Raw genomic sequence first — 26,352 nt, 5'->3', positions numbered from 1 at the left:
GCCTGCCAATGCAGAGAACACGGGTTCGAGCCCTGGTGCGGGAAGATCCCACATGCTGAGGAGCAACTAAGCACATGTGCCACAACTACTGAGCCTGCGCTCTAGAGCCCGTGAGCCACAACTACTGAGCCCTCGTGCCATACCTACTGAAGCCCGCGTGCCTAGAGCCCATGCTCCGCAGCAAGAGAATCCACCGCAATAAGAAGCCCGCGCACCGCAACAAAGGGTAGCCCCCGGCTCGCCGCAACTAGAGAAAGCCCGCGCACGGCAACGAAGACCCAATACAGCCAAAAATAAATAAAATTTAAAAAAATAAATAAAATCAGCTCACTTTTCAAAACATAGATGAAATTAGAAAGATGCTTCTCATAACTGTAAATGAAGAGCCAGTGTCATTCCCCATCAATAGTAATATAAACAGTAACTGCAAAATATTCACACTGAACACAAAGCCAAGTTCAAGGGCCAGTAGGCATGCTTGCCTGCTAAGCCTCTGTGCTTCCAAGGGGGAGATTAGTGGGTCTCTGGGAGGCATCAAAGACATATTAACAAGTGGAGACTTTCTCGGCGTAATCAGGACTGAAAGATACTTGAAACGGGACTTGCACGTGATCCGTGAGTCACTGTTATTTAATTTCTGTGCCTCCTGAATCATCTTCCCTCATCTCCCACAAATTGTGGCTTAACACCTCCTTTCCTGGCCCCTCATCTAAGTGGGACCACCTCTGCCCCCCTTTCCCCATCCCGGCTTTACTTTTCTCTTTAGCATTTAATACCATCCGCTATTCTATATGCTACATTTTCCTTGTCTGTCACCCCAGCTAGAATGCAAGCTCTAAGAGGCAGTTTCCTGCTAATGGCCCAGCATCCTCAGAAGGTGCCTGGCACCTAGGAGGCTTCAGTAAATATCTGCTGGTTGAATGGATGGACGGATGGTTGGATGAATCTTGTACGTCCAGCAACTTTGTACTATCTTACACTAACTTTGTAACAAATCTTACACATAGGAGATGGCCCAATAAACAATTGTTGAGTGAGCAAGTGAATTAATGAATCCATCCATCAATACATTTTTGCCTGGACAGTGAAGCTGTCAGTTTCTAAGATAGCCCAGACTTTTTCATGTGTATATGTTTCCAAAGTCCCTGATTCTAAATTCTTCCTGCAGATTTTCTCCAGGACTAAAGGAATGGAGCCTTTGCCAAGAAAAGTGTTTGAATTCTCAGGCCTCCAGTTTAGATTAAATGTGATGGTTTACCAGGAAAAGAAAGTTGGGGACCCCAAGAAGTTATGGGGGGCTCGAGGAGTGGGGAGAGCATTCCCCAGGGCCAAACCCCTCCTTGCCCCCTTGCCCAGCACCCTGGCATGCTGCCGAGCCGGAGAAGCCCGGCAGACACTCAGGCACACTGCAGTTACTAAGTGATCCTAAGTACATCAAGATGGGTGCATTGACGCGAGCCACTCGGAGAAGATCTAGAATGAATTGGAGGGTTGTTAAGATCGCCAACTTAAGCCTCTTCTCACAGGAAAACTATTTATTTCACTGAGCTCTGCTTTTTGGAAAGCTGCGCGTGTAACAGTCTACATCGATCTAGCAGAGTTTTGGCTACTGCTGGTTTTTGTCTCTTCTGTCGTGTGTGTGTGTGTGTGTGTGTGTGTGTGTGTGTGTGTGTGTGTGTATGTGTCCACGATTATTAAGCAATCAGCCAGAAGACACAGCCAGGACACTCTGCTCTACTTTCACCAGAAAAAAAAAATGGACAGAAACTGAGTTCTTGCCTTGCAAGGGGCAATTGCCTCTCTCCTTCCCTTTCTATCTGATATGCTCTCCCCACACCCCACTCCGGTTTGCGGGAATAAAGTACAGACAAGCATGAGGAAGAAAGTAAAACTAGCTCACTCCTACTCTTCCAAGGAGCATGATTATCTTTTAGTGCACCGTGTTCTTCCCATTCCTTTTCTACTCTTCAGAGCCGAGGGGCCTGGGTTGGAATCCCAGCTCTGCCTCTTGCTGACTGTGTGACCCTGAGAGTCACGTCACCACTTGGAACCTCTGTTTCCTCATCTGTAAAATGGAGTAATCATAGCACCCACCTCTTTGGCTTGCGGGGAGGAGTAAACAAGAAAGTATGTGAAGAACTTAGCAGAGTTTCCAGCACATAGTAAATGCTCAATAAATGGTACCTATCCTTACAGGATCAATATATACAATATTTATACCTTCTTTTTCATGAAAGAGTATAGCATGTACATCTTCTCATTTCACTATTCTCATCAGCATTTTTAATGACTACAAAATAGTTCATTGCAGGACTACACCAGCAATATTTTTTTTCACTATTCTCTACGAACAGAAATAGAGGATGCTTCCACAATATCACAAAGATTGCTGTGACAAACTTCTCCAGTGTCAAATCTTGGTCTGCAATTGAAGTTCTTTGGGATGAATTCTCAGAAGTGTAATTATTGGGTCCAATGGTATGAACGCTTCTGAGAACCTCAATATATCAGATTTAGCCCTGCAAGTTGTTTCCAGAAAGATTTCCCACGGATGTGTATGACACACTCCATCTCACCACGTCCCAGCTGCACTGAGGATTATTACCTTTTAGTTGTTGCTAATTTGACAAGCAAAAATATCACCTCCTTCTTTAATTTGCATTTTTAAAAATTTTGCCCACTATTTTTCTAATACTGATTTTATCAGCTACAAGATGTTGAATGCTTACTATATGCCACACATGGGCTAAGGGCTCTCCATAAAATATCAATATCTTAATCAAACTCTGGATAAGAAGTGGAAGCTGGGGCTTGAACAGATATTTGTACACCTGTGTTCATAGTAGCATTTATTCACAATCACCAGAAGGTGGAAGCAAGCCAAGTGTCCATTGACAGATGAATGGATAAACAACAGTGTGGCCTGTCCGTATAATAGAACATTCTTCAGCTTGAAAAAGGAAAAATTCTGACACAGGCTACACAATGGATGAACCCTGAAGACATTACGCTGAGTGAAATAAACCAGTCACAAAAGGACAAGTATTGTCCGATTCCACTTACATGAGATTCCTAAAGAAATCAAATTCATAGAGACAGAAATTAAAACGGTGGCTACCACGGGCTGGTGCAGGGGGAATGAGAAGTTATTGATTAATGGGTGGAGAGTTTCAGTTGGGGAAGATGAAACAGTTCTGAAGATGAATGGTGGTGATGATTGAACACAACAGTGTGAATGTATGTGATCCCACAGAACAATACACTTAAAAATGACCAAAGTGGGGTTTCCCTGGTGGCGCGGTGGTTGAGAGTCCGCCTGCCGATGCGGGGGACGCGGGTTCGTGCCCCGGTCCGGGAATATCCCACATGCCGCGGAGCGGCTGGGCCCGCGAGCCATGGCCGCTGAGCCTGCGCGTCCGGAGCCTGTGCTCCGCAACGGGAGAGGCCACAACAGTGAGAGGCCCGCGTACCCCCCCAAAAAAATAAATAAAAATGGTAAATTTTGTGTTATATATATTTTACCACGCAAAAATATCTTTCTTTTTTTTTAAATAAATTTATTTATTTATGGCTCTGTTGGGTCTTTGTTGCTGCGTGCAGGCTTTCTCTAGTTGCAGCGAGCAGGGGCTACTCTTCGTTGCGGTGTGTGGGCTTCTCATTGTCGTGGCTTCCCTTGTTGCGGAGCACGGGCTCTAGGCTCGCGGGCTTCAGTAGTTGTGGCACGTGGGCTCAGTAGTTGTGGCTCACAGGCTCTAGAGCGCAGGCTCAGTAGTTGTGGCGCATGGGCTTAGCTGCTCCGCGGCATGTGGGATCTTCCCGAACCAGGGCTTGAACCCGTGTCCCCTGCATTGGCAGGCAGATTCTTAACCACTGCGCCACCAGGGAAGTCCCACACAAAAATATCTTAATCAATTTTTGTAACATCTTGTGAGGTAGATGCTATTATTACCCTCCCCCCTTCTTTAAAAAAATTCTAACCAGAACCGATCTTAAACTTTTCCTAAAATTACTAATTAAGAACAAAAGAGGACTCCAGATCATCTTCAGGCCAGGGAGAAATTGCAGAGTCTTCAGAGACTCATGGGACTCAGCGTGTGGGTCCCCACTTCTCTGGGAAGGTGTCAGGGTGGTTGACCGGTCCAAGACCCCTTCTCAGACATCTTGCCTCCACCGGGTTGGAACAACCATGTGACCTTCGTGGTCTGGCCACTGATGACTGAATAAGTGTTGGAAACTGGACCCAGGAGAGATCATCCACTCACTGGCCAGAAACATACAACTTCTGGTGCTTGGCCTGAAAGGATGAGCCTGGACATCTGATTCCCTCCCTCAGTAATACAAATGAAGAGACGTGGAAGGACATGTGGGTGCAGATACTTGAGCGGAAGGGTCATGGATGTTTGGAGTTGGAATGGCCATTCCGGGAGCACGCACACACAGATGTGTGTGGAAGAGGGACAGGTGTGTGGCAGTCTGGATCCCCGTGACAATGTTGAGTGGCTGGATCAAGCTTCACCTAAAACCTATGCTACCACTGGACTTTTCCATACATGACCCAACAGATCTTTCTTCAAATTAGTTTTATTAGATTTTCTGGAGTTTGGTGTTTGCTTTGTTTTGTATAATCAAAAGGAACATATCTGTAACCGTCCGAGTCATCCCCTTCTTACCTAGAATAGTTACAGTAGATTTACGATCCAGAGAACCCGAACACACCACGCCGAAGCAGGCAGAAGCCCTTTGAGACAGTTAGGATTCAAAGCTGTGTCCCTGAACGTCCCTAATGACAAGCTCCCCTCTTCTGGTCTGTAGCACTTGGAGGAGGGGCAAGGAGGCGAGGAGGGTTTTGCTGCAGGAACACTCTGTCCTCACGACGACCCCTTCTCAGCTTCAGAACTGCTGTTATCACAATCTCTCTGAAGGTCCTGGACAAAGGGTGAAGCCCGGAACTCCTGAAGCTGAAGGGCAGGTCGGGGGCCTGGGAGAGAAGGGGGAGAAATATGTCTTCCGTTTCCCCTGGCCCCGCAGAATAGCTGTTGTCCACAGCGAGTTTAGCTGACAACGGGGACAAATAGTAGTCACTCAGCAGACAGGGCCCCAGCGCTCAGGGCGCTCCTGGGGCTGAACCCAGTCTCATCCAGGCAGAGCGGCTCGGCGGTCAGTGGTAGTTCTGGGATGCGAATCTGCATCTGATGGGCTCCAGGTGTGGCACCCTTTCCAAAACGCTGCAGCGAAGCTGTGCTGACTTCGGGCCTTTGGCTGTGGCCACATCTGCCCTCGCATTTCCCTTCCAGCTGGTTCCACAATCAGCAGCCCCTCCAGAGGCTCCGAGGAGCTGACCGCTGATGCGAAAAGGATTAGCTGCAAACTGGACTCTCCCTCCAGCCTCTGCCAGACCCACCGGAGGTGTGGGTGTGTGCAGCCTACCTGGGAGCCTCTGCTTTTGTCATCAGTCAGGCTGCCTTGATTAGGGCCAGACCCCGCTGAGGACGGGGAAAGCCAAAATGTATTAAAAGTAAATTTCCAAAGGAAATAAAGAAGCAATAATAATTGGCCACATCTGTGAAATCGGGTGCTTTTTAAGTGCCGGGTCCCAGGCCTGGGTTTGAGCTCAGGTGGTGGCCATCATAGGCGCTGCCGTCATCACTGCCGTCCCCCCTGCCGTCCCCCCCCACCCCACCCCAGGGGATCTGTTGTAGGCGGCGAGGCACAGCACCCTCAGGTATTTCTCCATCCGGGCCCCCCTAGCACCCTCTTTTGGGTGCTCCATCACTGCCCTGCCACAGTTTGGTTCCTATTATTTCCCATGGGCCCCCAGGGGCGTTGGCTCAACTGGGACCCCGATACAGATTCAAGTCCTGGCCCCCACTGCTCATGGCCGTGCAACTTGGGGGAAGTCAGTCTCCTTCCTGAGCCTCAGTTTTCTCACCTGTACAATGGGGGGCTTGTTCTAGATCCGAAGTTTTCAAACCGACTGCACCTTTCTGTGGGCCACAAGCTTAATGTCACGACTGGCATTTAGTTACATTACTCAGCCTCCCCAGTGACGTTTCCCCAAGGGCACACCTGTGCTTTCTGGGAACGAGCGCGTGCTTCTCTGAGCCCACCAGCACCCTGCACACTGCTGCTGGGGGCAACGGGCCTAATGGCTCTCCAGCAGCTCACACATTCCGTTCTGCTCCTCTTCACCACGTCTGCCAGTCCAGGGCGTGTGGCTCAGTCAGAACCAGGGTCAGGCAGGCCTGACCAGGAGCCCGGCTCTGCCCTCACTCAAGGGTGGCCATGGGCAGGGTGGCCACAGGCAGCGCGGCTCCCTCTCTCTAAGCCTCTGGTTCAGCGTCTGTTCATAAGGAAAATCTCCACTGCCTCCTCCAGGTTGTCATGTGAATTTGAGTTAAGATAATGCAGGCAAAGCTCTTAGCTTAGTGAGAGGCACACGGCGAGCCCAATGTCAGTCCACACAAGTTACTGACTAGGTTCATATCCCATACATCACTGTAGGCTCCTTGAGGTCAGGACCTGCCTTCCGTACCTCCCTACGGCCCAATAATCAGCTGGTTGTTTGACACGTATTTTCTTGCTGCGATTGGGTGAGGCTGAGCTGGGAGAATAATAGCTGTGTCAGGACTTACTCTCCACTTTCTGGCTTCTTAGCCATTTCTCCTTCCCTCTAAGACAACCCTGATCCCGTCCCCAGGAGGGAATAATTTCAGCATCACCTCCCATTGAGGACGCGTGTCTAGTAGAGCACGTTCCCGGGTTTTATTATACGTAAGGCAGGGCACCAAAAGCCCGTTGAGATCTCTGCGGATGGACAAGTGGTTTGACTGGTGGGCTCCCCACCAATCGTCCTGCCCACCGAGCTGCACTCAGCTCCAGGGGATGTTCTCAGCAAGAGCCGGGTCAGTGGCCGAGCTTTCTGGCTTTCCTCTGACCTCAAGTCTATCTCTTTACCACGTGCCGCAGCTGTCTGCAGTGGAAATCTCCACTGAGGGACAGACCTCCTCTCAGTGCTCAATCAGGCAGAATCCCACAGGAAAGGAGGCTGGCCAGAGTCAGGAGGGTTCGGTCCCTGAGTTCCTGCGTGACGCTGGGCAAATCACAACTCTCAGAGCTTTGGTTTCCTTTTCTCCATCCGCTTAGGAGAGAAACTGCAAATCATTTCGGCTCCTGCTCTAACACCAGCTGGTGGACACAGGTTGCTTCCAAAGCGATATTGAGACAGAGTCTGAGGCTCACTGGGAAAGGGTGCTGTGATCCATTAGCAACGTCTGTGGTCCATTAGCAATGTCTGCCAGGAATGGAAGGAGGGAAGAATAGTGTTTTGGTGGCACGCATACTGGCCTCCCCAACCCAGATGCTTTATAAGGTTCCTCAGAGCTGAGAACAGTTCAGATTCTTAAGATCTCATTGGATCAGACAGAACTTAAGAAGATCTCTCTGTTGATCTGACTTTGCTTCTAAAAGCACCACAGGTTTCTCATGACGAATGATCCCTTACGACTTTTCAGTGCACACCACTGAGACTCATTCAGACCACCACATCCTTGCAGCCACCGTGACGGGTTCAGGCAAGGAAATCTCCTCCAGTCCAGGTCACTGGAAATCAGCGCTAAGATCCCCCACCCCTACTACCCCTCCGGATCCAGCCATACCTGAAGCTACACCGCATCCTAGACTTTTAAATTATGTAAGCCAATACATTCTCTTTTTGGCTTGAGCCAGTATGAATTGGGGTTTTGTCACATGTAACTCAAAGAGTCTTAAGGTACAGATTCTTCTTTTTTCCCAGGCAGACCCCAGAATGGGGACCAAAGTGGGTTTAGCTAATATGACAGTGGGAACAGTTCGGGGGTTGTTGTTGTTTTTCTCTTTGATCCAGTCAAGACAAGAGGCCTAGAATGCAGACACAGGACACCAATTTCTTCAGATGGAGGTGCCTGGAAGACCCTTCCTGAGGGGTTTCTGTGATAAGAGGACATCCACTTTGGATAAGCAGAGTCAAAAAGGAGGCAAATTGTCTGGAATATATCCTTTTATTCCCGCCCCCCCAAAGTTTTCAGGACTGCTGTCTCCTTAGCTTCCTGGGACACTGAGTCTAGCTTGGTTGAATTTATTTTAAAACATCAGCATAAATCACACATACCCTTGGGAGGGAACGTTAACCATCAACCAGCAGTTAATGTCCCTTCACCCCCTTCTCCTCCAGTTAAATGGACTGGAATCTCCACCCCATCTCCAGAGGGCCCTTCCCTGCCTTGTCCTAGAACATTTCAAAATTGGGTTTCTGCTTTAAGTTCTTGACATATCCTCCCTGCAGCTCGGCTCACTGGCCTGGCTCCCTCAGGCATTTCTGGAGTCCAGCTCTTGAAGTTTTTTCCTGGGGCAAATTCTTTTCTCCCCCACCCCGCCCCCTATGCAGAGACCTGACGGGCACAGTAGCAGTGGGAGGATAGCAAAGGCTTCGGAGCCAGACAGACCTGGGGACAAATCCTAGCATGCCACGTTCTCACTGTGTCATCACGGACAAGTTGCTTAACCTGAGTCTCAGTTTTCCTTTCTGTAAAATGGGGATAATAATACTACTCACTGTGTCTGTCTCTGAGAATTCAATGTTATAATGCTTGCCCAATGGCTGACATAGTAAATGGCAGAGTATTAGTATTTATATCATTCTCATTTAGATCGGCTTAGGTGGGGGCAGGAAGGAAGGAGGATGGAGAAGAGAGAAAGAGGAAAGTGTTTGGGAGCCCTCAGGACTTCCACATCATTCTACCCTGGGTGGTCCTGACCTGCTCTCCCCGGCCACCCTAGTTTCAGCAACCCAGGTCACCCCCTGGAGAACTGTCGGCTCTACCCTTTCAGAGGTGACAGACTGACCTCTTTGCTCCCAGGTAGGGAGACTGAGGCTGGGCCTCTGCCAGGTCATAGGGTCTGTTGACAGAACTGAAGCTGTGACACGGTGGCTCTGACCACCCGGTCTCTGGTGCTTTGTCACAGCCGCCCTGAATGGGCTCAGACAGTCATTACACACCCGCATTTCTGTGTGTTTCTCCTTCAGCGCGTTTATCACAACTGTGACTGATTGTGTGATCATTTCCGTAACAGGTAATCATTCGAAAAATATTACTGTGCTTTAGTCTCTGCCTTTGTGGGGAAACAGCCCTTCCCCTCCTGGTCTTCAGATATCCACCTGCCCGGTGAAGATGTAGATTTGTACAGAGGAGTAAAGAGCAGGACCATGGCTGGACTCAGTTCCTCATAATCTAAATAGATTTTGCCACGAGACAGTAGCCTTAAAAGCCTCCACTGTGAGAAAACATTTTTTTAAAGTCCCTTAGCTCCCAATGAGCATAGCAATTTCCCAAATCACTGAGAGAGTAGAGAAGGTCTCCCTTCACCTGTGACCCCGGGCTTGCTAACTATGGCCAAAGGAGAGTACATAGAGGAAGCAAGGACACCTCTGCTCCTCTCAGCTTCAGCCCAGAGAGGACAGGAGATGGAGGAGACCAATGGTGAAAAGCATGGACTTAAGCGCCCCTGGGTCCACATCCCAGCTCTGCCACTTACTAGCTCTGTGACCATGGGCAAGTCATTTCACTTCTCTGTGCCTCAGTCTCCTCATCTGTAAAATGGGACTAAGAGTACTTCCGCACAGAGTTGTTGTATTAAATGCCTCTCACTGTTGTGGCCTCTCCCGTTGCGGAGCACAGGCTCCGGATGCGCAGGCTCAGCGGCCATGGCTCACGGGCCCAGCCGCTCCGCGGCATGTGGGATCTTCCCGGACCGGGGCACGAACCTATGTCCCCTGCATCGGCAGGCGGACTCTCAACCACTGCGCCACCAGGGAAGCCCTGTTGGTGTTTTTATACAAGCAGGGTCAGCTCCAAAGGCAGGGGTTTGTGCTGATCCTCTGGAGGCTCAAGGAATAAGCTGCACTGACACCACCACCCACCAGCTAGGGATGGGGAACCCGGAGATGCAGCAGGTTGAAGAGAAAGAAGCCCCGTGGTCCACTTTCTCTGGCTACACGGGGTCCCCCCATAGCCAGGATGGGACTCAACACGTCCCTGCTCAAGTGGGGGACATGCTGTTGGGGGAGGGGCTGAGTGACCGCAGCAGAGGCAGGCGGCGGACTGCCTGGGCAGGGGGCCAGATGGAGTGGTGATGGGAGGTCTGAGCCAAGGTAGAGACAAGCCAGCCAGGCAGGGCTCCAAGCCCAGAGCATGAGTTCTTCCAGCCGCCAGCTTTAGCCACAGATGCCAGAAAGGCAAGCAGTGATCCAGGCATCAGACGTGGCTGGAGACCCCGTCTTCTCCCCTCCATGGGGAACCTCGTCATCTGCATCCCTCCCAGACACACAGACTCAGATGGCACTTAGAGAGGGGGCTGAGGGGGAGCAGAAGGGAATCTGAGACTGGGCATTACCTAAAGGCCTGAAGTCCTGGATCAGATTAAATCTACCAGATTAGACTAAATCTAGCATTTTTCCTTGTTGCCCTAGAACTGGGGTTTGTGAGAAATCTCAGATCAGTTACAGGAAATAAAGAGAGTTTTCTCTGCATACACATGTGACAGTGTGAGGAAATGTGCAGCCACCCAATGTAAGTCCCCAGGATGGACACTCCTGTGGGTAGGAACCACAGCTATCCTGTCCAGCACTGTGTCTGAAACATAGTACATGCTCAGGAAATGTCCACTGAATGTGTGAATGGCGACTCAGTTCTGACTCGGAGTGGTAACAGACAGGTGGCCAGTCTCTAGGACTGGGGAAGAAAGAACTCTTTTCTCAGCTTCCTTTGGGGGGCGGAGGGACAGGGGGGCAGGCTTTGGAGTCAGACCCAACTGGGTTCAAACTCTGGCTTGGCCCTGGTGGTGGACAGATTCCAAAGCAGCCCCCAGCCACCCACCCTTGCTGGCAGCCACCCTGTCCTCTTAAGTATGAGTTGGCCCAGTGACTAGCTTCTAATGAATGGATATGGCAAAAGTGATGGGGTGGATATCATCTCCAAGACGAGGTTATAAAAGACAGTGACACACACACACACACACACACACACACTTTGACAGAGCAAGCTGACGTGCTGGAGAGGCCCACGTGGCTAGGAACTGAGGGCCTCTCACCAACAGCCGTGGAGAAACTGCATCCTGCCTGCACTGCTGAGAGAATTTGGAAATGGATCCTGCCCCAGCTGGACCTTGAGGTGACTGGAGCCCCCTGATCCCTTGATCGCAGCCCATGAGAGGCCCTGAAGCAGAGGATCCAGCCGAGCCAGGCCTGGACCCCTAACCTGCAGAAACTTTGAGATTTTAAGCACAGGCTATTTTAAGCCATTAAGTTTTGGGATCATGTGTTAACGCAGCTACAGATAATACAGCCCCTCGTTACCTCTGTGCCCGGGAACCAATTACTCAAACCTTATGTGTTCCCTCATCTAAAAATGTGCATCATGATAACTGCTCGTACTATTGCTCCTATAACCTCCTCACCTTATAGCTTCATCGTGAGGGCTAAGAACATGGATGAACGAATGAATGGGTGGGACCCCTGGCTGAGCATTGAAAAGATCACAGAATCGGGGAATGAAGCCCAAGCGTAGGTTGGAATGAAGCTTTGACGAGCCCTCACTGAGCAGCTGTCACAAGGTCAGCGCCCCACTGTCCCCTGGGGAGAGGTCCTCCACCGCAGAGAAGCCTTACCTCCATCCTCACTTTGCCGACCAGGGCCTCCTGGGGTTCCAGAGGACTGTGCTCACAGCTGCCTACCACCGGGGCGCCCGGCATCCCGTGGCCTCCCCCATACCCCGACGCTGGGTTCTGCTGTCCCTTCTTCACGGATTATGTTCCCCACGGGGCTGCTGTTACCCAAAAGCCGGCCGGGCTTGGCGCCGTGGAGATAAACAAGCCGAGAGCCACGGCATCTGAGAGCTCCGGAAACTGGCCTTTGTGGGGAAGCCACAGCCAGCTGGCACAAGTGTCACGGCCTGGCCATGGCCCCCGAGCAGGCAGACCTGGCGGTGACAGGACAGAGGGGAAGGGGTCAGGCCTTCGCCTTCACATGGCAACAGATGCCTGACTCCAGATTGGGAGAACAGACTTTCAGGCCAGATGCAGCTCACAGGGCCCGATGACTACGGTGTCTAGCGCTCTCCACCCCAGGCTTACGTGATCCCCGCCCCTAAGCTGGATCCGCCGTGCGGCTCACCCCAGCCCCCCGGCCCCACAGAGACGCGTGTCCGTCCCTTCCTCTCATCCAGGGTTGGAGTCCCCTGAGCAGAGGGCCCCAGGGGCCACATGGCCGCTGTCTGCCCTGCTGTCGCTCCGAAGACGGGAATGTGAGTCAGACCTTTGATGTCCACAGGCATGGAAGCAGGCTGGCGGCCTATGGGCGACTCAGCTGTGGCAGGTAGTGGTTTTGGGGTAACCCCAGCCCTCCTCCTGGGTCCAGCTGATCCCACAGCTTCTTGGATGCCGGGCACATGGGCTGCCCAAGCTGGGTGACGACCACTTCGGTACTGGGCTCCCAATTGCCCTGAGGAAGCAGAAGGCTCCCTCCCAGCGGGCAGCGGGTGAGTTAGGAGCCTGGCCCCGGAGCCACAGCCGGAAGCCGGTGCGCTGCTAGCCTCGGCTCTTCTCCACACGCGGCCGGCCCCCCACCGGATCGCCGTCCTGACAACGATGGCTGGCGTTAATGAGAACTTGCTCTATGCCGTTAGCTCAGGACGTCCCCGCCAGCCCCCAAGGGAGGTCTGTTACAATCTCTATCTTACATTCTGACCATTCTAATCAGAGGGTTAGGTGGGTTAAATCAAACCCAACTCTGAAACATCACGGCCTACTCATCATTCTCCCACACAGGGCTGTCTAAGGGGCTGGACGCAGAGGAATCGGGATTGGAACCCAGGTAGTCTGGCTTTGAGGCAGTGCTCTCTGCCATGTGGCTGTCCAGCCCCTACCTACTCGCCAGGCCCATCAACCGCCCACACAAAGTGCTGCGGGCTGGCTTTGTCCTGCGGGGACCCCTGACCTCCCCAGGGGTCTCCAACCCACTCACTCTCTCCACTCTGACAGAGCAACTATTTCCTGGCCCCAAAGCCCCAGTTGTTGGAAATTACAAGTTTTCTTTCCTGACTCCTAATTGCACACGTCTCCCATTAGCCAAAGCAAGTTCTTTCCACGGCGGCGTGATAAAAAGTAAACTGCGGAGGGCCATCTGGCCGCGCACTCATTCGTCTCTGTCGGAGCCCCATCCCAGCCCCACCAGGCCCTACTCTCCCCTCGCCGATGCCACCATCAAAGAAACAGCCCCACCAATGCTGCAAGGCCGTGGCCGGGCCCGGCCCGAGAAGTCGGGGCTCGTCGACCTGCCAGAGTGAATCACTTTGCGAGCGTTTAATAGCATTGTCTTGATGATGAATAAACCACACCTTAATGGACCATTTTTCAATTTGTAGCCCCCAGTCAAGACTCCTAAAATGTCCCCAGATGTGAGGGATGACGTGGCACGCCAGCTTCCTACCCGCAGGAGACCCGGGCACCGGCAACCGGAGGCAGAGCACAACCTCAGTTTCCCACGATAAAGACAAGATTCCTCCCCTGTCCCTTTAGAGCCTCTCTTGGGGGGATGTTTCTGGAGAGAGGTGCGGGCCGGGAGCGAGCCTATCTCAGATACTGGGATTCTGGGAAGGAAAGTATGGCAACCCCAAGCTCTCGGGGGGAGATTGGAACGTCTCGAAATCTTGCCAGCTTTGGAGTTAGAAAGAAAAGGGTCTGAAGCCCAGCTCTGCTCTTTGCCAGCTGTGTGACCTAGGGCAAGTCGGTTCACCTCTCTGGGCCTCAGAGATAATCACAGGACCACCTCACACAGCTTCAGAGAGGGCCAAAGGAGAGAAGGAATAAAAGAAGCTCAGAGAAGCGCCCGGCACGCGGTGTGTACTGCTGCAATAGGTGGTGAAGGGAGTGTTAGTAATGGCGAATATTTATTAGGTGGTGTCGTAAGTTGAACGGTATCCCCCCAAAATTCATGTCTACCCAGAGACTTAGAACGTGACCTTATCTGGAAATAGCCTTTGCAGATGTAATTAGTTATGATGAGGTGGTACTGGATTAGGGTGGCCCTAAATCCAATGACTGGTGTCCTTATAAGAGGAGAGGACACACGGAAGAGGGCCAGGTAAGGGCAGTGAACACCTCCTCATTCATTTGTTCTCTCGTGCGGGGCGGGTCCAACAGCACACTGGGTGCGGACACGGGGCTGCCAGCATCCACGGTGCAGGGAGCCCCCTGACCCTTCAGATACTCTGGAAGAATTCCTAAGGTCATCCCTGGATTTGCCCTCCCTGGATTTTCTACAGTCGCCCTGTAGCCGGGTACAGAGGAGGGGGGAGAAACCCAGGCAAAACCACACTTCCGAACCAATCCAGCAGCAAACATTCCTCACCCTGGGTCAGGAGTGTTTGTCTATCGGGAAGCAAGAACAGTTCATCTGAGTTTCTTCACCCTTTGTCCCAAGAGGCAAAAATGTCAGAAATGTGCAAGAGCTCTGGCCACAGAGGGACACTGTATCTCGCCCCTGCGGTCCATTTCCTGCACGGGGCTGAGGGTCAGGGTGAGGGCCACTGCCCTGAGGGTCAGGAGAAGTGGATTGGCCCCTGCTGGGCCGCGGGCTGGCTGTGGGGCGCAGGGTGAGGCTCTCCCATCTCTGGGCCCCAGTTTTCTTATCTGAAAAATGGGGGTGTTGACGCCTGATCCAGCCTTGCATGGAGTTAAGTACCAGCAGATGGCATAACCGCAGGTCAGGTCATATTGGGTGGTTTTCCTCTATTCTCTCTAGGGGGGTCAACAACATGAGAAATGGGGTCTTCCGTCAGTGCCTCCCTCAGACCCGACTTTATAACCAGCGGACTTGGTCCTGTCGGTCAGTGCATTTGATTCACTAAGTACCCACTGCATGCACAGCACTGTGCTGGTTTCTGGGAGGTTATTTATGACTGTTAACACCGAAGATTAACAATACCAGCAGTAGCCAGCATTTATTGAGCATTTGCTAGATCCAAAGCATTATGTGCTTTGCCTCATTTAATTCTGAAAACAAACCTACTAGATAGGAATCGTCAGAACCCCCATTTCTGAAAGAAGACTCAGTCCAGAGGGAGGACGACTTGCCCAAGCCCACACAGTTAGGTTGGACCCCGTTTATTCTCGATTTCAGACCAGATGCTGCAGCCTGCAAGTACCCACGGCCCAGTGGGCGAGGTGAGCCTGGACCCTCCCATAGATGCGACATTCCTAACCCGAGCTTGTGTTTCTCGTGCCCGACACAGGGTGAAACATTCCACCAATGTTGTATCGCCGAGACCTCCCAAGACCTTCCTGAGGAGTTGTTACCATTATTGTTATTATCCGGTTCATACAGATGCGGACACAGAGGCCCTGGGGGTTACACGGGTGGAGAGCTGAGAAGTCAGGACCAAAATCCGGCCTTCCTGACTCCTCCTGTCCCCGCAAAAGGGAGCCGGACACCATGGTACTAAATCCATGCAGAGACAGCCAAGAGTATTGGAACGGAGATCCCAGGGGTCTTCCTGTAGGAAGAGGATCACAAAAGATGGGCTGAACCTGCACAGATTTCCTCTGTCCAGGCCAGCTCAGGCATTTGCCAGAAACTTGGGGACCAGATGGCCACACTCCTCTGAGGGACTCGGAAGGAATCTGTCCCACCTGGCTCGGGAGGACCTCACCCTGCCCTGCCTCACAGGCCGGTCTGCATGCCAGGCCGGGGCTGGCCCATGGCCCACTCATCTCTCCTCATTCTGCAGGCCCCAGGGAGGAAAGTCCAGAGCCAAGGTTATCGTGGGGTTCACATACCCCGGGGAGGGGTGGATACACAAAGCTAAAGGTCATTCAACGCCGCATGACTTGCAATCACAAAAGATTGGAACTGATGTCATGTCTATCAACAGGGTACTGGGTTAAGATACTTTGGTACAATCACATGACTCAAGCGTCAGAGGAGATCCTGAGTCCATAATAAAAACTGACGTTTAGGAAGGACTTTACACGTGGTCAGGGTCTCTTCCAAGTGTATCCACTCATTTGATCCTTACAGCAATCTCAGGAGGGACCACGACCATCACTTTAAAATGAGGAAAGTGAGCACAGAAAGCTCCAGTCCCTCGTCCACGGCTCGTGGCCATGAACAGCGGAGCTGAGATTTGGTGCGGGCAACAGAGGCTGGCTGGGGACCAGCCTGCCACATGCTCTCCCAGCGTCTCTGTCTTGACAAGAGCCCTGGCGCCCTTGGAACCCGGGAAGGAAGAGAGGCACACAGACACCCTTCAGCGCTCCCTGCCCTGTGCCAGCCTGCGGAGCAGGTGCAATTAGAAGAGGCTTGACTGAGGCATCCTCGTCTGAAGTGGATTCTGATAACTCAGCCGCTGTGGTAGCCAACTTCCCCTCCAGCCAATTACGGCCCGCGGGGCCCACTGATGATTTTTACAGCCTTTCCTGGAGTCATGACAAGGAAAACTAAATAAGCTACAGGACCCCTTTCATCACTAACAGCCGGGTATCACGGTTGGGGGCAGAGGAAGGAAAGAAAAATCACTTTTCTCCCCTACTTTGAGCTAATCAAGAGAACTCGAGCCTGGACGGCCAACATGTTGGTGTTGAGAAAAGCTGTTCTCAAGCAAAACTAATTGGCAACAGAAATGGAATCTTCCCCCCCGCCCAAAAAAAAGTATAAACATGCTTTCTCCCTGGGAATTACCCTTCAGAATAGGTATTCCAGACATGTGTGTGCAATGGCCCGAGCATGGCCTGGAGTGGACGTCTCCACTCCTGTTGCCCAGCACCCCTGCCCTTCTCCCAAGAACAGCAGCTAGCTTTGGGACACCTCAGGCCCTGATTCGCCGACACTGGTTTGGATAGAACTGATTCTGCCTCGGCTCCAAGGATAAGCCTTGTCAGTTGCTCATGCCAAGGAGCGTATTCCAGGGATATTTCAGGAATGGGCATACAACCCGACAAGAAACAATACAGCACAAGAAAGGAAACCTTTATGAGGCTTCTGGAAAAGAGAGCTCTTGCCACTTTAGAGGTGCAGAGAGGTGAAGTAATTTGCCTAGAGTCACACAGCACAGTGGTAGGGGATCAGGATTTGAACCCAAGTCTGTAGGACTGAAGAGTTTGCAACACTTAACTGCTAAGCTCTACCAAGAGGGGGAATAAACTCCAGAGGAAGCCAGAGAAGCTGGATCCAAACCCAACTCTGTGTGATTCCAGGCAAGTTACTTAACCTCTCTGTTCATCAGTTTCCAGACCTGTAAAGTGGGGCTTATAAGAGCACCTCCACTTGCGGGACCTGAGGGTTGAATGAATTTACAGCAATACATGTAAAGTGTGTGGAAAAGTGCCTGTCTCACGGTGAGGATTTACCCTTACCCCCCTCACACTGTTTCCCTCATGTGATGAGAGTCAGACTAAATAAAAGCAGGGGAAGGGGAGGAAGGAGAGGTCGATGCTATCAGGCTCGGTTCCCCTCCGGGAGCAGCCGTACCATGACAGCCGTGGCACATCAGGAACCCACAGCCCGCTCAGGCTTGGGTATTCTGACCTGGAGAGACAGAGTCGACGGCAGCTGGGCCTGTCTATGTGGTGGTGGTCGAGATCCAGGGGAAATTCCACTCATTCAAGTGGCAAAAAAGTAAGACATCTGACAAATGCCACGTGGTTGAGGGTGGGTGTGAATCGGTACAGCCACATTGGAAAATAGTTCAGTATATTATTTCATATTCCTATGGCCCAGCAATCCTACTCCTGGGTACACGTCTGAGACACACGCCAGCATGAACGTACTAGGACAAGTGCAAGAATGCTCAAAGCAATTCTGTTTATAACAGCAAACAGACAAGTGGAAACAACCCAAAGACCCATAGACTTGGAAAACAAATTCCGGCCTACTGCAGAATAGTATACGGCAGTGAAAGTGAATCAACAGCCAGCCACGTGCCGCCATAGATGAATTTTAGTGATAAAATGATTTAAGAACACAGAGGTACCACAGGACAACATATATCTTTTTAGAAAGTTCAAAAATAAGTAAAAGTAAATAATATATTATTATGGCATAAATACGTGAGTGATAATACCATTTTTTTAAACAAGAGAAATCAGGATGATGAAAACATTCCAGAGTTGGATGATGGTGATGATCGCAAAACACTGTGAGCGTGCTAGATGCCCCAGAGCTGTACCCTGGAAAATGGTGAATGTGGTAAGCTTTACATTATGGATCTCTTACTACGATTTTTTAAAAACCAAGGGAAAGATAAACACAAAGTTCAAATAGTAGCTACCGCAGTGGAAGGAGCACATGCCTGGTTATAAATAATTGTCACAGCTGTTTGTGGGTTGGGTGGGTAAATGGGGACATTCAATTGTCTCTTTCACCTGGGCTGTGATTAATTGAAGTCACCTGAGGTCCATTTTGTAAAGACTTGAGGAAAGCTCTCTGGACCTGGATTTGGGGACCAGGGATCTAATGGGTGCCACTGGGCAAGTGAGAAAAGACCTTGGGCCGTTCCCGCTGCTGCCAACCAGGCACCAGCCTATCGGGCATCTGGCGGGTGGGTGCAACCAATGGTCTGGAGGTACCACTTAAGCCCACCTCCTCATGCCTCCACCTGCAGGGCCTTCCCCTCCCCTCACTCATTCTCCCCTGGGGAGTGAGTTTGGAGGGCGATGCTAGGCTCGCTCCTCAGCAGAGGGCTGCCGGCAGCACTGGGTGGTGGGAGAGGTGATTCAATTCGAGGGACAACACGGTCACAGCCACCTGGCCAAGACAGAATCCGAGTCCCATCACCTGCCTGACTCCTGGGTTTATCCGAACTCGGGTAAGAAAGAGGGGGTTGTTTACCGGGTCCTCCAAGCCCACCTGAGACAGAGAAGGGGGGTGTGAGTACAGGGGCCACATGAAGAGCCTGGAACCTGGGCCTGGTTGGTCTGACGGGCACATGTGAGGATGCACGATTCCACACTCTCGTTGTTTTGCAAAGGAGCGGCTGCTTGGTGAGTTAACCCAGGCTATTAAAATGCGGTATTCATAAATGAAATGTAGCATGCAGCTAGAGGTTCCCAGGGACGCTAATTCAGTCTGACTGCTTTGTCACCCTTGGCAACGTAGCAAAGCGAATATGCCATAAGTCTTAACTGAGTACCTCCTATGGGCTACAGCACTGAACAAAACAGGCCAAAAAAATAAATAAATAAAAAACCTGCCCTCAGGAAACTCACATTCTAGTAGAGGATATTTTGAAAAAGAAAAATAATATATTATTTTTAGATGATGGAAAGAGGTATGTGGAGATCTGGGAATGAGTGTCCCAGGCAGAGGGGAAGGCAAGTGCAAAGGTCCCGAGGCAGTACTGAGCCTGGCTCACTTGAGAACAGTCAGTGTGGCGAGGGGCAGGGCAGGGCAGAATCTGGAGATGAGGTCCAGATTTTGCGGGGCCTGGTGGCCGTGGTTAGGAGCAGGGAGCCAGGCCTGTGGGAGGAGGGTGTCCTGAGCAGAGGAGGGGCAGGATCTGACTTCCTTTTAATAAGACCTGCTGGCGGCAGGTGTAGAACAGCCCATCAGAGAGGCAAGAGGAGAAGCAGAGACGTCCGTGAGGAGGCAACCACAACAGTCCAGAGAGGGATGATGGCCACGGGGACGAGGGTGGCAGCAGTGGAGGTGACGGGAAGCCAGCAGCTTCCGGAGACAGGTTGAGGGTAGAGCCAATAGAATGTCTTTTTTACTGAAAAGTGGAAGCAGCTGGGCTCTACTCGTGTTTTGCAGTCAAGAAAGTTTGAGACCTGGTTTGAAAATAGAGATGTGGTTGTCAAAACGGCTCCCTTCTCACAACCTCCTGGGGCTTCTGTTATGCAGGCATTGAAAGGAGTGGTTTAGGTCTTCATGTGCTAACAGGGAAAGACACCGGGCTGTATTGTCAAGTGAGACAAGGAAGATGCGGAATAAAATGTAAGAATGACCTCATTTTTGAACATTAAAATTACATATACGAGTGAATGAACGGTCTGGAAGAACAGACAGTGGTTACCTGGAGCGGAACCCACTGAGATTTAAAGTCAGGATTGCCCTTCCTACATGCAAAATAAAAGAATCCAAAAACCCTGGTTTTAGCTCCTTTTAAGATTGCTGTGGGCGGGGCTCGCTTCCTGCCATCCCAGCCTCACTTCTCATAGGCGGCCAGTGTCCCCACCTGGGCCTCCTCCTTGGCTAGGCCTGTAAGAAGGCAGAACAGGGGAATGAGAAATATTTTCCTCTCGTGCTTGCGGGCCTGGGAGACTGGAAAGGGCCCACCTGGCTCCTAGGCTTTCTAAAAATAGAAAGTTTTCTGAACTTTCCAATAGGTTTGGCTTAGCTGTTCCTCCTCCATGTTCCAAGACGCCATTTTGATTAGAGAATCATGTGTTGTGCATGAAAATCAAGGATGGCAGGAGCGAGACCTGAAAAGGGATGGAATTTACAGGGAGCTGCCCCTGAGGGGACCCGGAAACGCCCTGCGAATGTGGAGGGGCGGGGGGGGGCACCGAGAACGCAGGGACCCAGGGCCTTTGTGCTGCCTGAGCTGGGGCCCTGGACACAGCCGGTGCAAATAACACCTTCTGACCCTCCCAATCTCTGCATCCATTCCAGCGCTTAGAGCAGGAGAGAGGAGTTTGCCTGTTGGGTTTGTCTGAGGCCAGAGGAGGAAGTTGAGGGATTGTGTCCAAGGCCCAGTGCCTGGAGTTTGAATCCCTTTGGGTGAGAGCTGAGGACGGTCCATGACAAGATTTCTAAGACCCTGGGCACAGGCATATATGCTATGGGGCCAGTGGTGTGTTGGTAAAGGTTTAACAACCAGCTTTCCAGGGGAAAGTGTATGTGTGGGTATGTACGTGCACCCATGTGTACAAATATAGGCACTTATGCTTGCACACATAAACACATATATACTCAGGTTTACTATAGATTGTATTGATGGAAAGGATGTATAGCCCACAACTTACAGATAAACGTAAAATGTACAATAGCCCCCCCTTTTGTAAATTTCATATCCTCAGTTGATTCACACAGGACATTTTTGTTGATTTTTGCCGCCAGCTCTTGTATCTGTTGTCACCTTACGGTTATAATTGATGAGTGACTGTAGTTCTTTCCAGAACGTTGGCTGATATCTGCCTTTACCTTAAGGACTGAGACAAAAATGATACACCAAAGTGCAGGTCGGAACTTTCCTGGTTTGTCAGCGAAGTGTGCAACTTCCCTGCTTTTTGGTGTTATTCCCACTGTAACAATTAGAGACGTGACGCATTTTTATGTCTAACCTGCATCATCCTTTTCTCCCTCCCTTTCTTTGTCTAGATCACTTTGTCTGTTGACCTAGACAGTCAACAAAACAATAAATCAAGCCCTGAGCTGTACTGTTTGCCAATTCCCGTAGTGTAATTACTCCCACCATGGCCGACTTCAGGCTACCAACTTAAGTCACAAAAAATGGAATTGGGAAGAGATCTGCAATAGTGCACTGTTAGGGGGTGTTCCCACCAGACAGACACACCGGACATGAATATCCCCAGGAGAACGAGTAACAGTAACATGTAGTTTTAAAAACTGGAAAGTGATGAGTTTTGAGCACTTACGACCTCTGTTTTTTGTTTTTTTTAATTTATTTCCTTTATTTATTTTTTGGCTATGTTGAGTCTTCGTTGCTGCGTGCGGGCTTTCTCTAGTTGCGGCGAGCGGGGGCTGCTCTTCGTTGCGGTGCGTGGGCTTCTCATTGTGGTGGCTTTTCTTGTTGCAGAGCACAGGCTCTAGGTGTGTGGGCTTCAGTAGTTGTGGCTCGCGGGCTCTAGAGCACAGGCTCAGTAGTTATGGCGCACGGGCTTAGTTGCTCCATGGCATGTGGGATCTTCCCGGACCAGGGCTCGAACCCGTGTCCCCTGCATTGGCAGGCGAACTCTTAACCACTGCGCCATCAGGGAAGCCCCACGACCTTTGTTTTTAATTAAATTTATTTAATTATAAGTTTATGTAGCTTAATTTTTAATAATGGCTCTGGTTAGCAACGAGTTCACCAAATTCCTGAAAAATCTGACAGTCGGCTTTTGCGAGCCGGTCCAAGCTGGCTCCAGCACGCCACCCGTGCAGGGACCACATGGCAGAGAGTGTCACGGGCTGGGGAGGAAGCCCTTCCCTCCACCTCTGCCCAGAACCCAGAGCAGCTCAGGCACTAAGCAGCTGGAGTCTGGCCCCACCAGATGGGTACTGGCAACAGTGAACTTCTCCCAGTGGCCTTGGCGGCAGAGGCGAGGGACTAGTTTGCAAGCCAATGTGAAACATCCCTTTGGAGCTCCCCAGAAGGAACTGGGGGACCCTGGGGGTGCTGAGCTTCCAATGACACGTAGGTGAGGGCTCTGTAAGTGGCAGACATCTGGGTTAAATCACTCTGTGCCAAACCTAAGCTGCGGGACTGAGCTGGGCTTTCAGCGTTTCATGAGGCTTTTCTGAAGCTTGCGGGGCCCTAGGACTGTTCTCGCTGACAGCAGTCACGGGGCACTGCAGGCCAGTAATCACTTCTTCAAGCCCATCTTAATCCCAGCCTCCTCTGGCGCCTTCCCTGATGCGCTGGGGGACTCGTGGGGAGATTTTCCTCCTCTTTAAGCTTGTGTCTCACCCACGTTTAGAACATAAGTGCCTTCCAGCCAGAGTCATAGCAATTTAGAGTTTAAAGAGATTTTAGAGATTTCCTAAAATAATCTCGTCTTATAGATGAGAGAAGGGGAGTGACTTGCACAAGATTACAGAAATCAAGGGCAGAACTGTGTAGGGTGACCAGCTGTCCCGGGACTGAGGAGGTCTCCTGGGACAAGTTGGTCACTCTTGAGCTAGGACCACCAGTCGGGTCTCAACTCAAGCCCAAGGCAGAGGGTCTGGGCCAGTCCTAGAAAGAAAAGGAGCGAGTACAGAGCTGCTGCGGGATGGAATTTTCCAAGGGAAGAGAAAAGAGGAGGCCATATCTGGGTGCTGGGACTTCCAGCTCTACCCAGATGGCTGGCACCCGAGGGATTTCCCACCTGCCACAGCCCTGCTGTGGATTTCCCCGCCCTTGATGTAACATGCATCCTCCTTGTCTCTGCCAGAGAGACACTAGCTGAATTTATCTGCATCTTATCTCTTGGCCGCTGTCACCACAGCTTCAGGGATGTATATGCAAATAGCCTACGATAATATTAATATGTGATTCCCCCCAAGGGAGGCATGTGGAAAGCACTGTATGTGTTTCACAATTCTGTTTCGTCCAGAGGAGCAGTGGGGGCCCAGAATGATTCAAAACAGATTTTTGAAAAAGGCAAAATAAAACTGGAACAAAACCTCATAGAGGCATGTGCCACTCTCCCCACCCCCAGCTCTCCCCACCCCTGCCTAATATTAACTCTCTTCTCTCATTCCCCGGGAGCCTCGTACAGCAAGGGGCATCAGGCCCTCTCCATTCAAGCCAGGAGCCCCTGCCCATCCCTGGGCTGACATACCCTCTAAATGTTGCAGGCTGATCAGCCCGGTGCTTCGTCTGTCCCACTGTTCTTCTTCCTCGTACACATAACACTCCCCTGACACCCTCTCCTCCTTCACCTCTGCTTCCTGGGATAGTCACAGACTCAGAGAACACAGAAGTCCCAGCTACTCCTGGAGGCGGAGAGCTTCTGAGATCTGACTCTCATCTCTGCCACTGACCAGCTGTGTGACCTTGGGCAAGTCACTTCATTTCTCTATGCCTCCATTTGCTCAATGTACAACGAGAATAAGAGTAATAATCCCTGTCCTGCCAGGGGCTCATGGGGATTCTCTGAGCTAAAGCTTCAGCAAAGCCTGGCACAGTGCCTGGCATGCAGCAGACCCACACGACATAGCAGTCGTAGGGAATTCCCTGGAGTCCAGTGGTTAGGACTCTGCACTTTCACTGAAAGGGCCAGGATTCATTCCCTGGTCGGGGAATTAAGATCCTGCAAGCTGCCCGGCGCTGCTAAACACAAGGAAAAAACAGTAGTCATAGTAAGAGCCCCTTAAAGATCACCTAGTTCAACCCCTCATTGTAGGGATGGACAAAGGGAGGCCCAGAGAGGGGAAGGAAGTTGCCCAAGGCCACACAGCAAGATGCTGCCATCTCATCTCAGCCTCAGCGCTTGGGGAGCTCCAGGTGGGATGTGCGGATGCCCTCCTCACACCCCGACTCCCTCTAAAGTCTGGTCCACGCCAGCTGCACACGGAGCAGTCGCTTCGCACTCACCATCGAGCAGGTCTCGACATTCAGGGCCGTGTCACGCCGTCCTCCTGGAAGCAACACGGCTTTCTCTATCGCTGAAGCGAGCGTCGGCTCCCATCGGCTGCGGGGCTCGGGAGACCAGCCTGTAGGGACTGGCTGCTCGGAAGATGGCCTCGGAGGACCCCCTGCCCGCGATCTTCCTCGTGGTGCCGTGGGGACGGCGCGCGGCCGCCAGCCGGGCTCCGATAAAGCAGCCTGGCTCTTATCCGGCCTGTGTCAGGGTGCAGGCGGCCGCGGAGCTGGGGTTCCAGGAAGCCCGCCTGGGGCCCCCCCGGCCGGCCCCGTTCCCCCCGGATGCTGCCTGCCGCTCTGGCCGCGGCCGATTGCCCGTCAGTGTCACTCTGAGCTCTGCCAGGGAGAATTCCATGCTGGCCCCCTGCAGGCGGAGCCCCACCCCTTCACGGCCCACCCCCACTCGCATCTTGGCAAGGGGACCGGGAAAGGCAGCTAATTTCAAGTCCGTACAGCGTTTGTGGTCGTGTCCTGAACTCTCCACGATTAATCACGGAGCATCTGATTTCTGCTTTGCCTCAGAGGGGGGTGTGGGGAGGCCTGGAAGTTTCTGTTTACTCATTCTGCACCGGGCTTCGTGCTAATCACAAACAGACGGGACCCAGCCTCCCGCTCGCTCCCCCGCCCTCTTCTCCCTCTTCCTACCTTGCCACTTTCGGGTCGCTCTCCTCACTCTTTCTCCTTTCTCTCCTTTCTTCCCTCCTTCCCATCTGTTCCCTGCCTCTGTCCCAGATCCGGTCCTCCGTACACCCCTTCCTCTGGTCCTGGTTCCCCCCAAGCCCCCTCTGCACCTCCCACTTCTCCTGGGATGTAAATTAGCTTGGTCTTTTCCCTTTACATCTCTACAGCTAGTGGTCAGCCTCTTTTCTTTCTTTACAACCTAATTATTTCAGGGTTTGCCCCGCCGCCCAACCCCCATTACATGGGTGTGTAGAGCTCCTATGAACTTGACTGTGTGTCCCAGTCAAGGGTGGAGTCCAGATACGAGGCACTGCTCCTTTGGTCACCTCGGCACATCTCGGCTTTCGGATTTCGGATTCTGCTCAGGGATGGACCCAGGAACAAAGGCCCCATTCATCGCCACCACGGAGAGCCCACCCCCCAGCCATGGTGCCTCCCAGCCTGTAACACCTAGGGATAAATTTCTCTCTGCTGCCCCTTGGCTCCGTGCCACCCTGCAGCCACTGCAGACAAGAAATCAGGAATAAACAGCCCCAAAGAAGAGAAACTGACACCCCTTCCCACAGCCACAAACACACATACTCTGAAGGGTAATTTGGCAAGACCTTTAAAAACCAGAAATGGGCGTAAGCTGCCACCCAGAACATCACTTAATGCACGTCCACGAGGTGGCATGCACATAGACGTTTGCTTAAAAAAAAAAAAGGTTTATCACAGGCAACATTGGAAATAAATATCCATCCAAAAAAATGACTGGTTAAATAGAATATAATAAATAGAATATAATAAATAGAATATGAAAGAATTGTACTATCCCAGGCAGGGATTCAGAGGGTGAGCTGCATCTGTATGTAACAATGGAGATGGGTCTCCAAGACATATTATTGAGTGAAAAGAGGGTCAGAATGACACATTCAATATCATCCTGATTGTGTAACCCTCCGCCCTTATACACACATAAAATGAAATGCTATGGAAACACATAAAGCCAGGAAAATAGTCTGTAAGGATATAAACCACACTGAGCCATTACCTCTGGGAAGTGGGAGAGGCAGAAGTTTAAGCGTGGTGCTCTTACCTGTAGCAGCTTCATTCTGAAAAGTGAAAATGGATTCATCTATTACCTAGATTCCCAACCAGCTTCCTTCACCAGTGACGTTGCACCCCATACCCGGAGAAAATTTCATCCACCCGTTTGCCTCCTTGGACTAGCTCAAGGAATTCTATAATCTGTCAGCTGAGAACTGAACAGCAGTCCTGAGGAGTGAACCCGGAAGTTCTACAAGCACTCTAG

At 51.4% G+C, this 26,352-nt stretch overlaps 1 protein-coding gene across 2 annotated transcripts in view; it reads right to left on the bottom strand.

Annotated features, from left to right (window-relative positions):
• The window catches only part of RIPOR3 (RIPOR family member 3), a 71,882-nt gene extending 47,176 nt beyond the window's left edge, over nt 1–24,706 (bottom strand). For both annotated transcript variants that reach the window (XM_027087007.1, XM_027087008.1), the window contains exon 1: nt 24,330–24,706. In XM_027087007.1, coding sequence (XP_026942808.1) covers nt 24,330–24,332 — 3 coding nt within the window. In that variant the 5' untranslated portion in view covers nt 24,333–24,706. The remainder of the gene's footprint in view (nt 1–24,329) is intronic.
• Between the last annotated feature and the right edge of the window lie 1,646 nt (nt 24,707–26,352).

Source organism: Aethalodelphis obliquidens, unplaced genomic scaffold (assembly GCF_003676395.1).
Source record: "Aethalodelphis obliquidens isolate GAN/ISIS:26980383/991018 unplaced genomic scaffold, ASM367639v1 scaffold57, whole genome shotgun sequence".
Taxonomy (NCBI): domain Eukaryota; kingdom Metazoa; phylum Chordata; class Mammalia; order Artiodactyla; family Delphinidae; genus Aethalodelphis; species Aethalodelphis obliquidens.
Note: the sequence above shows the minus strand (reverse complement) of the source record. Positions and strands in the feature narration are given on the sequence as shown.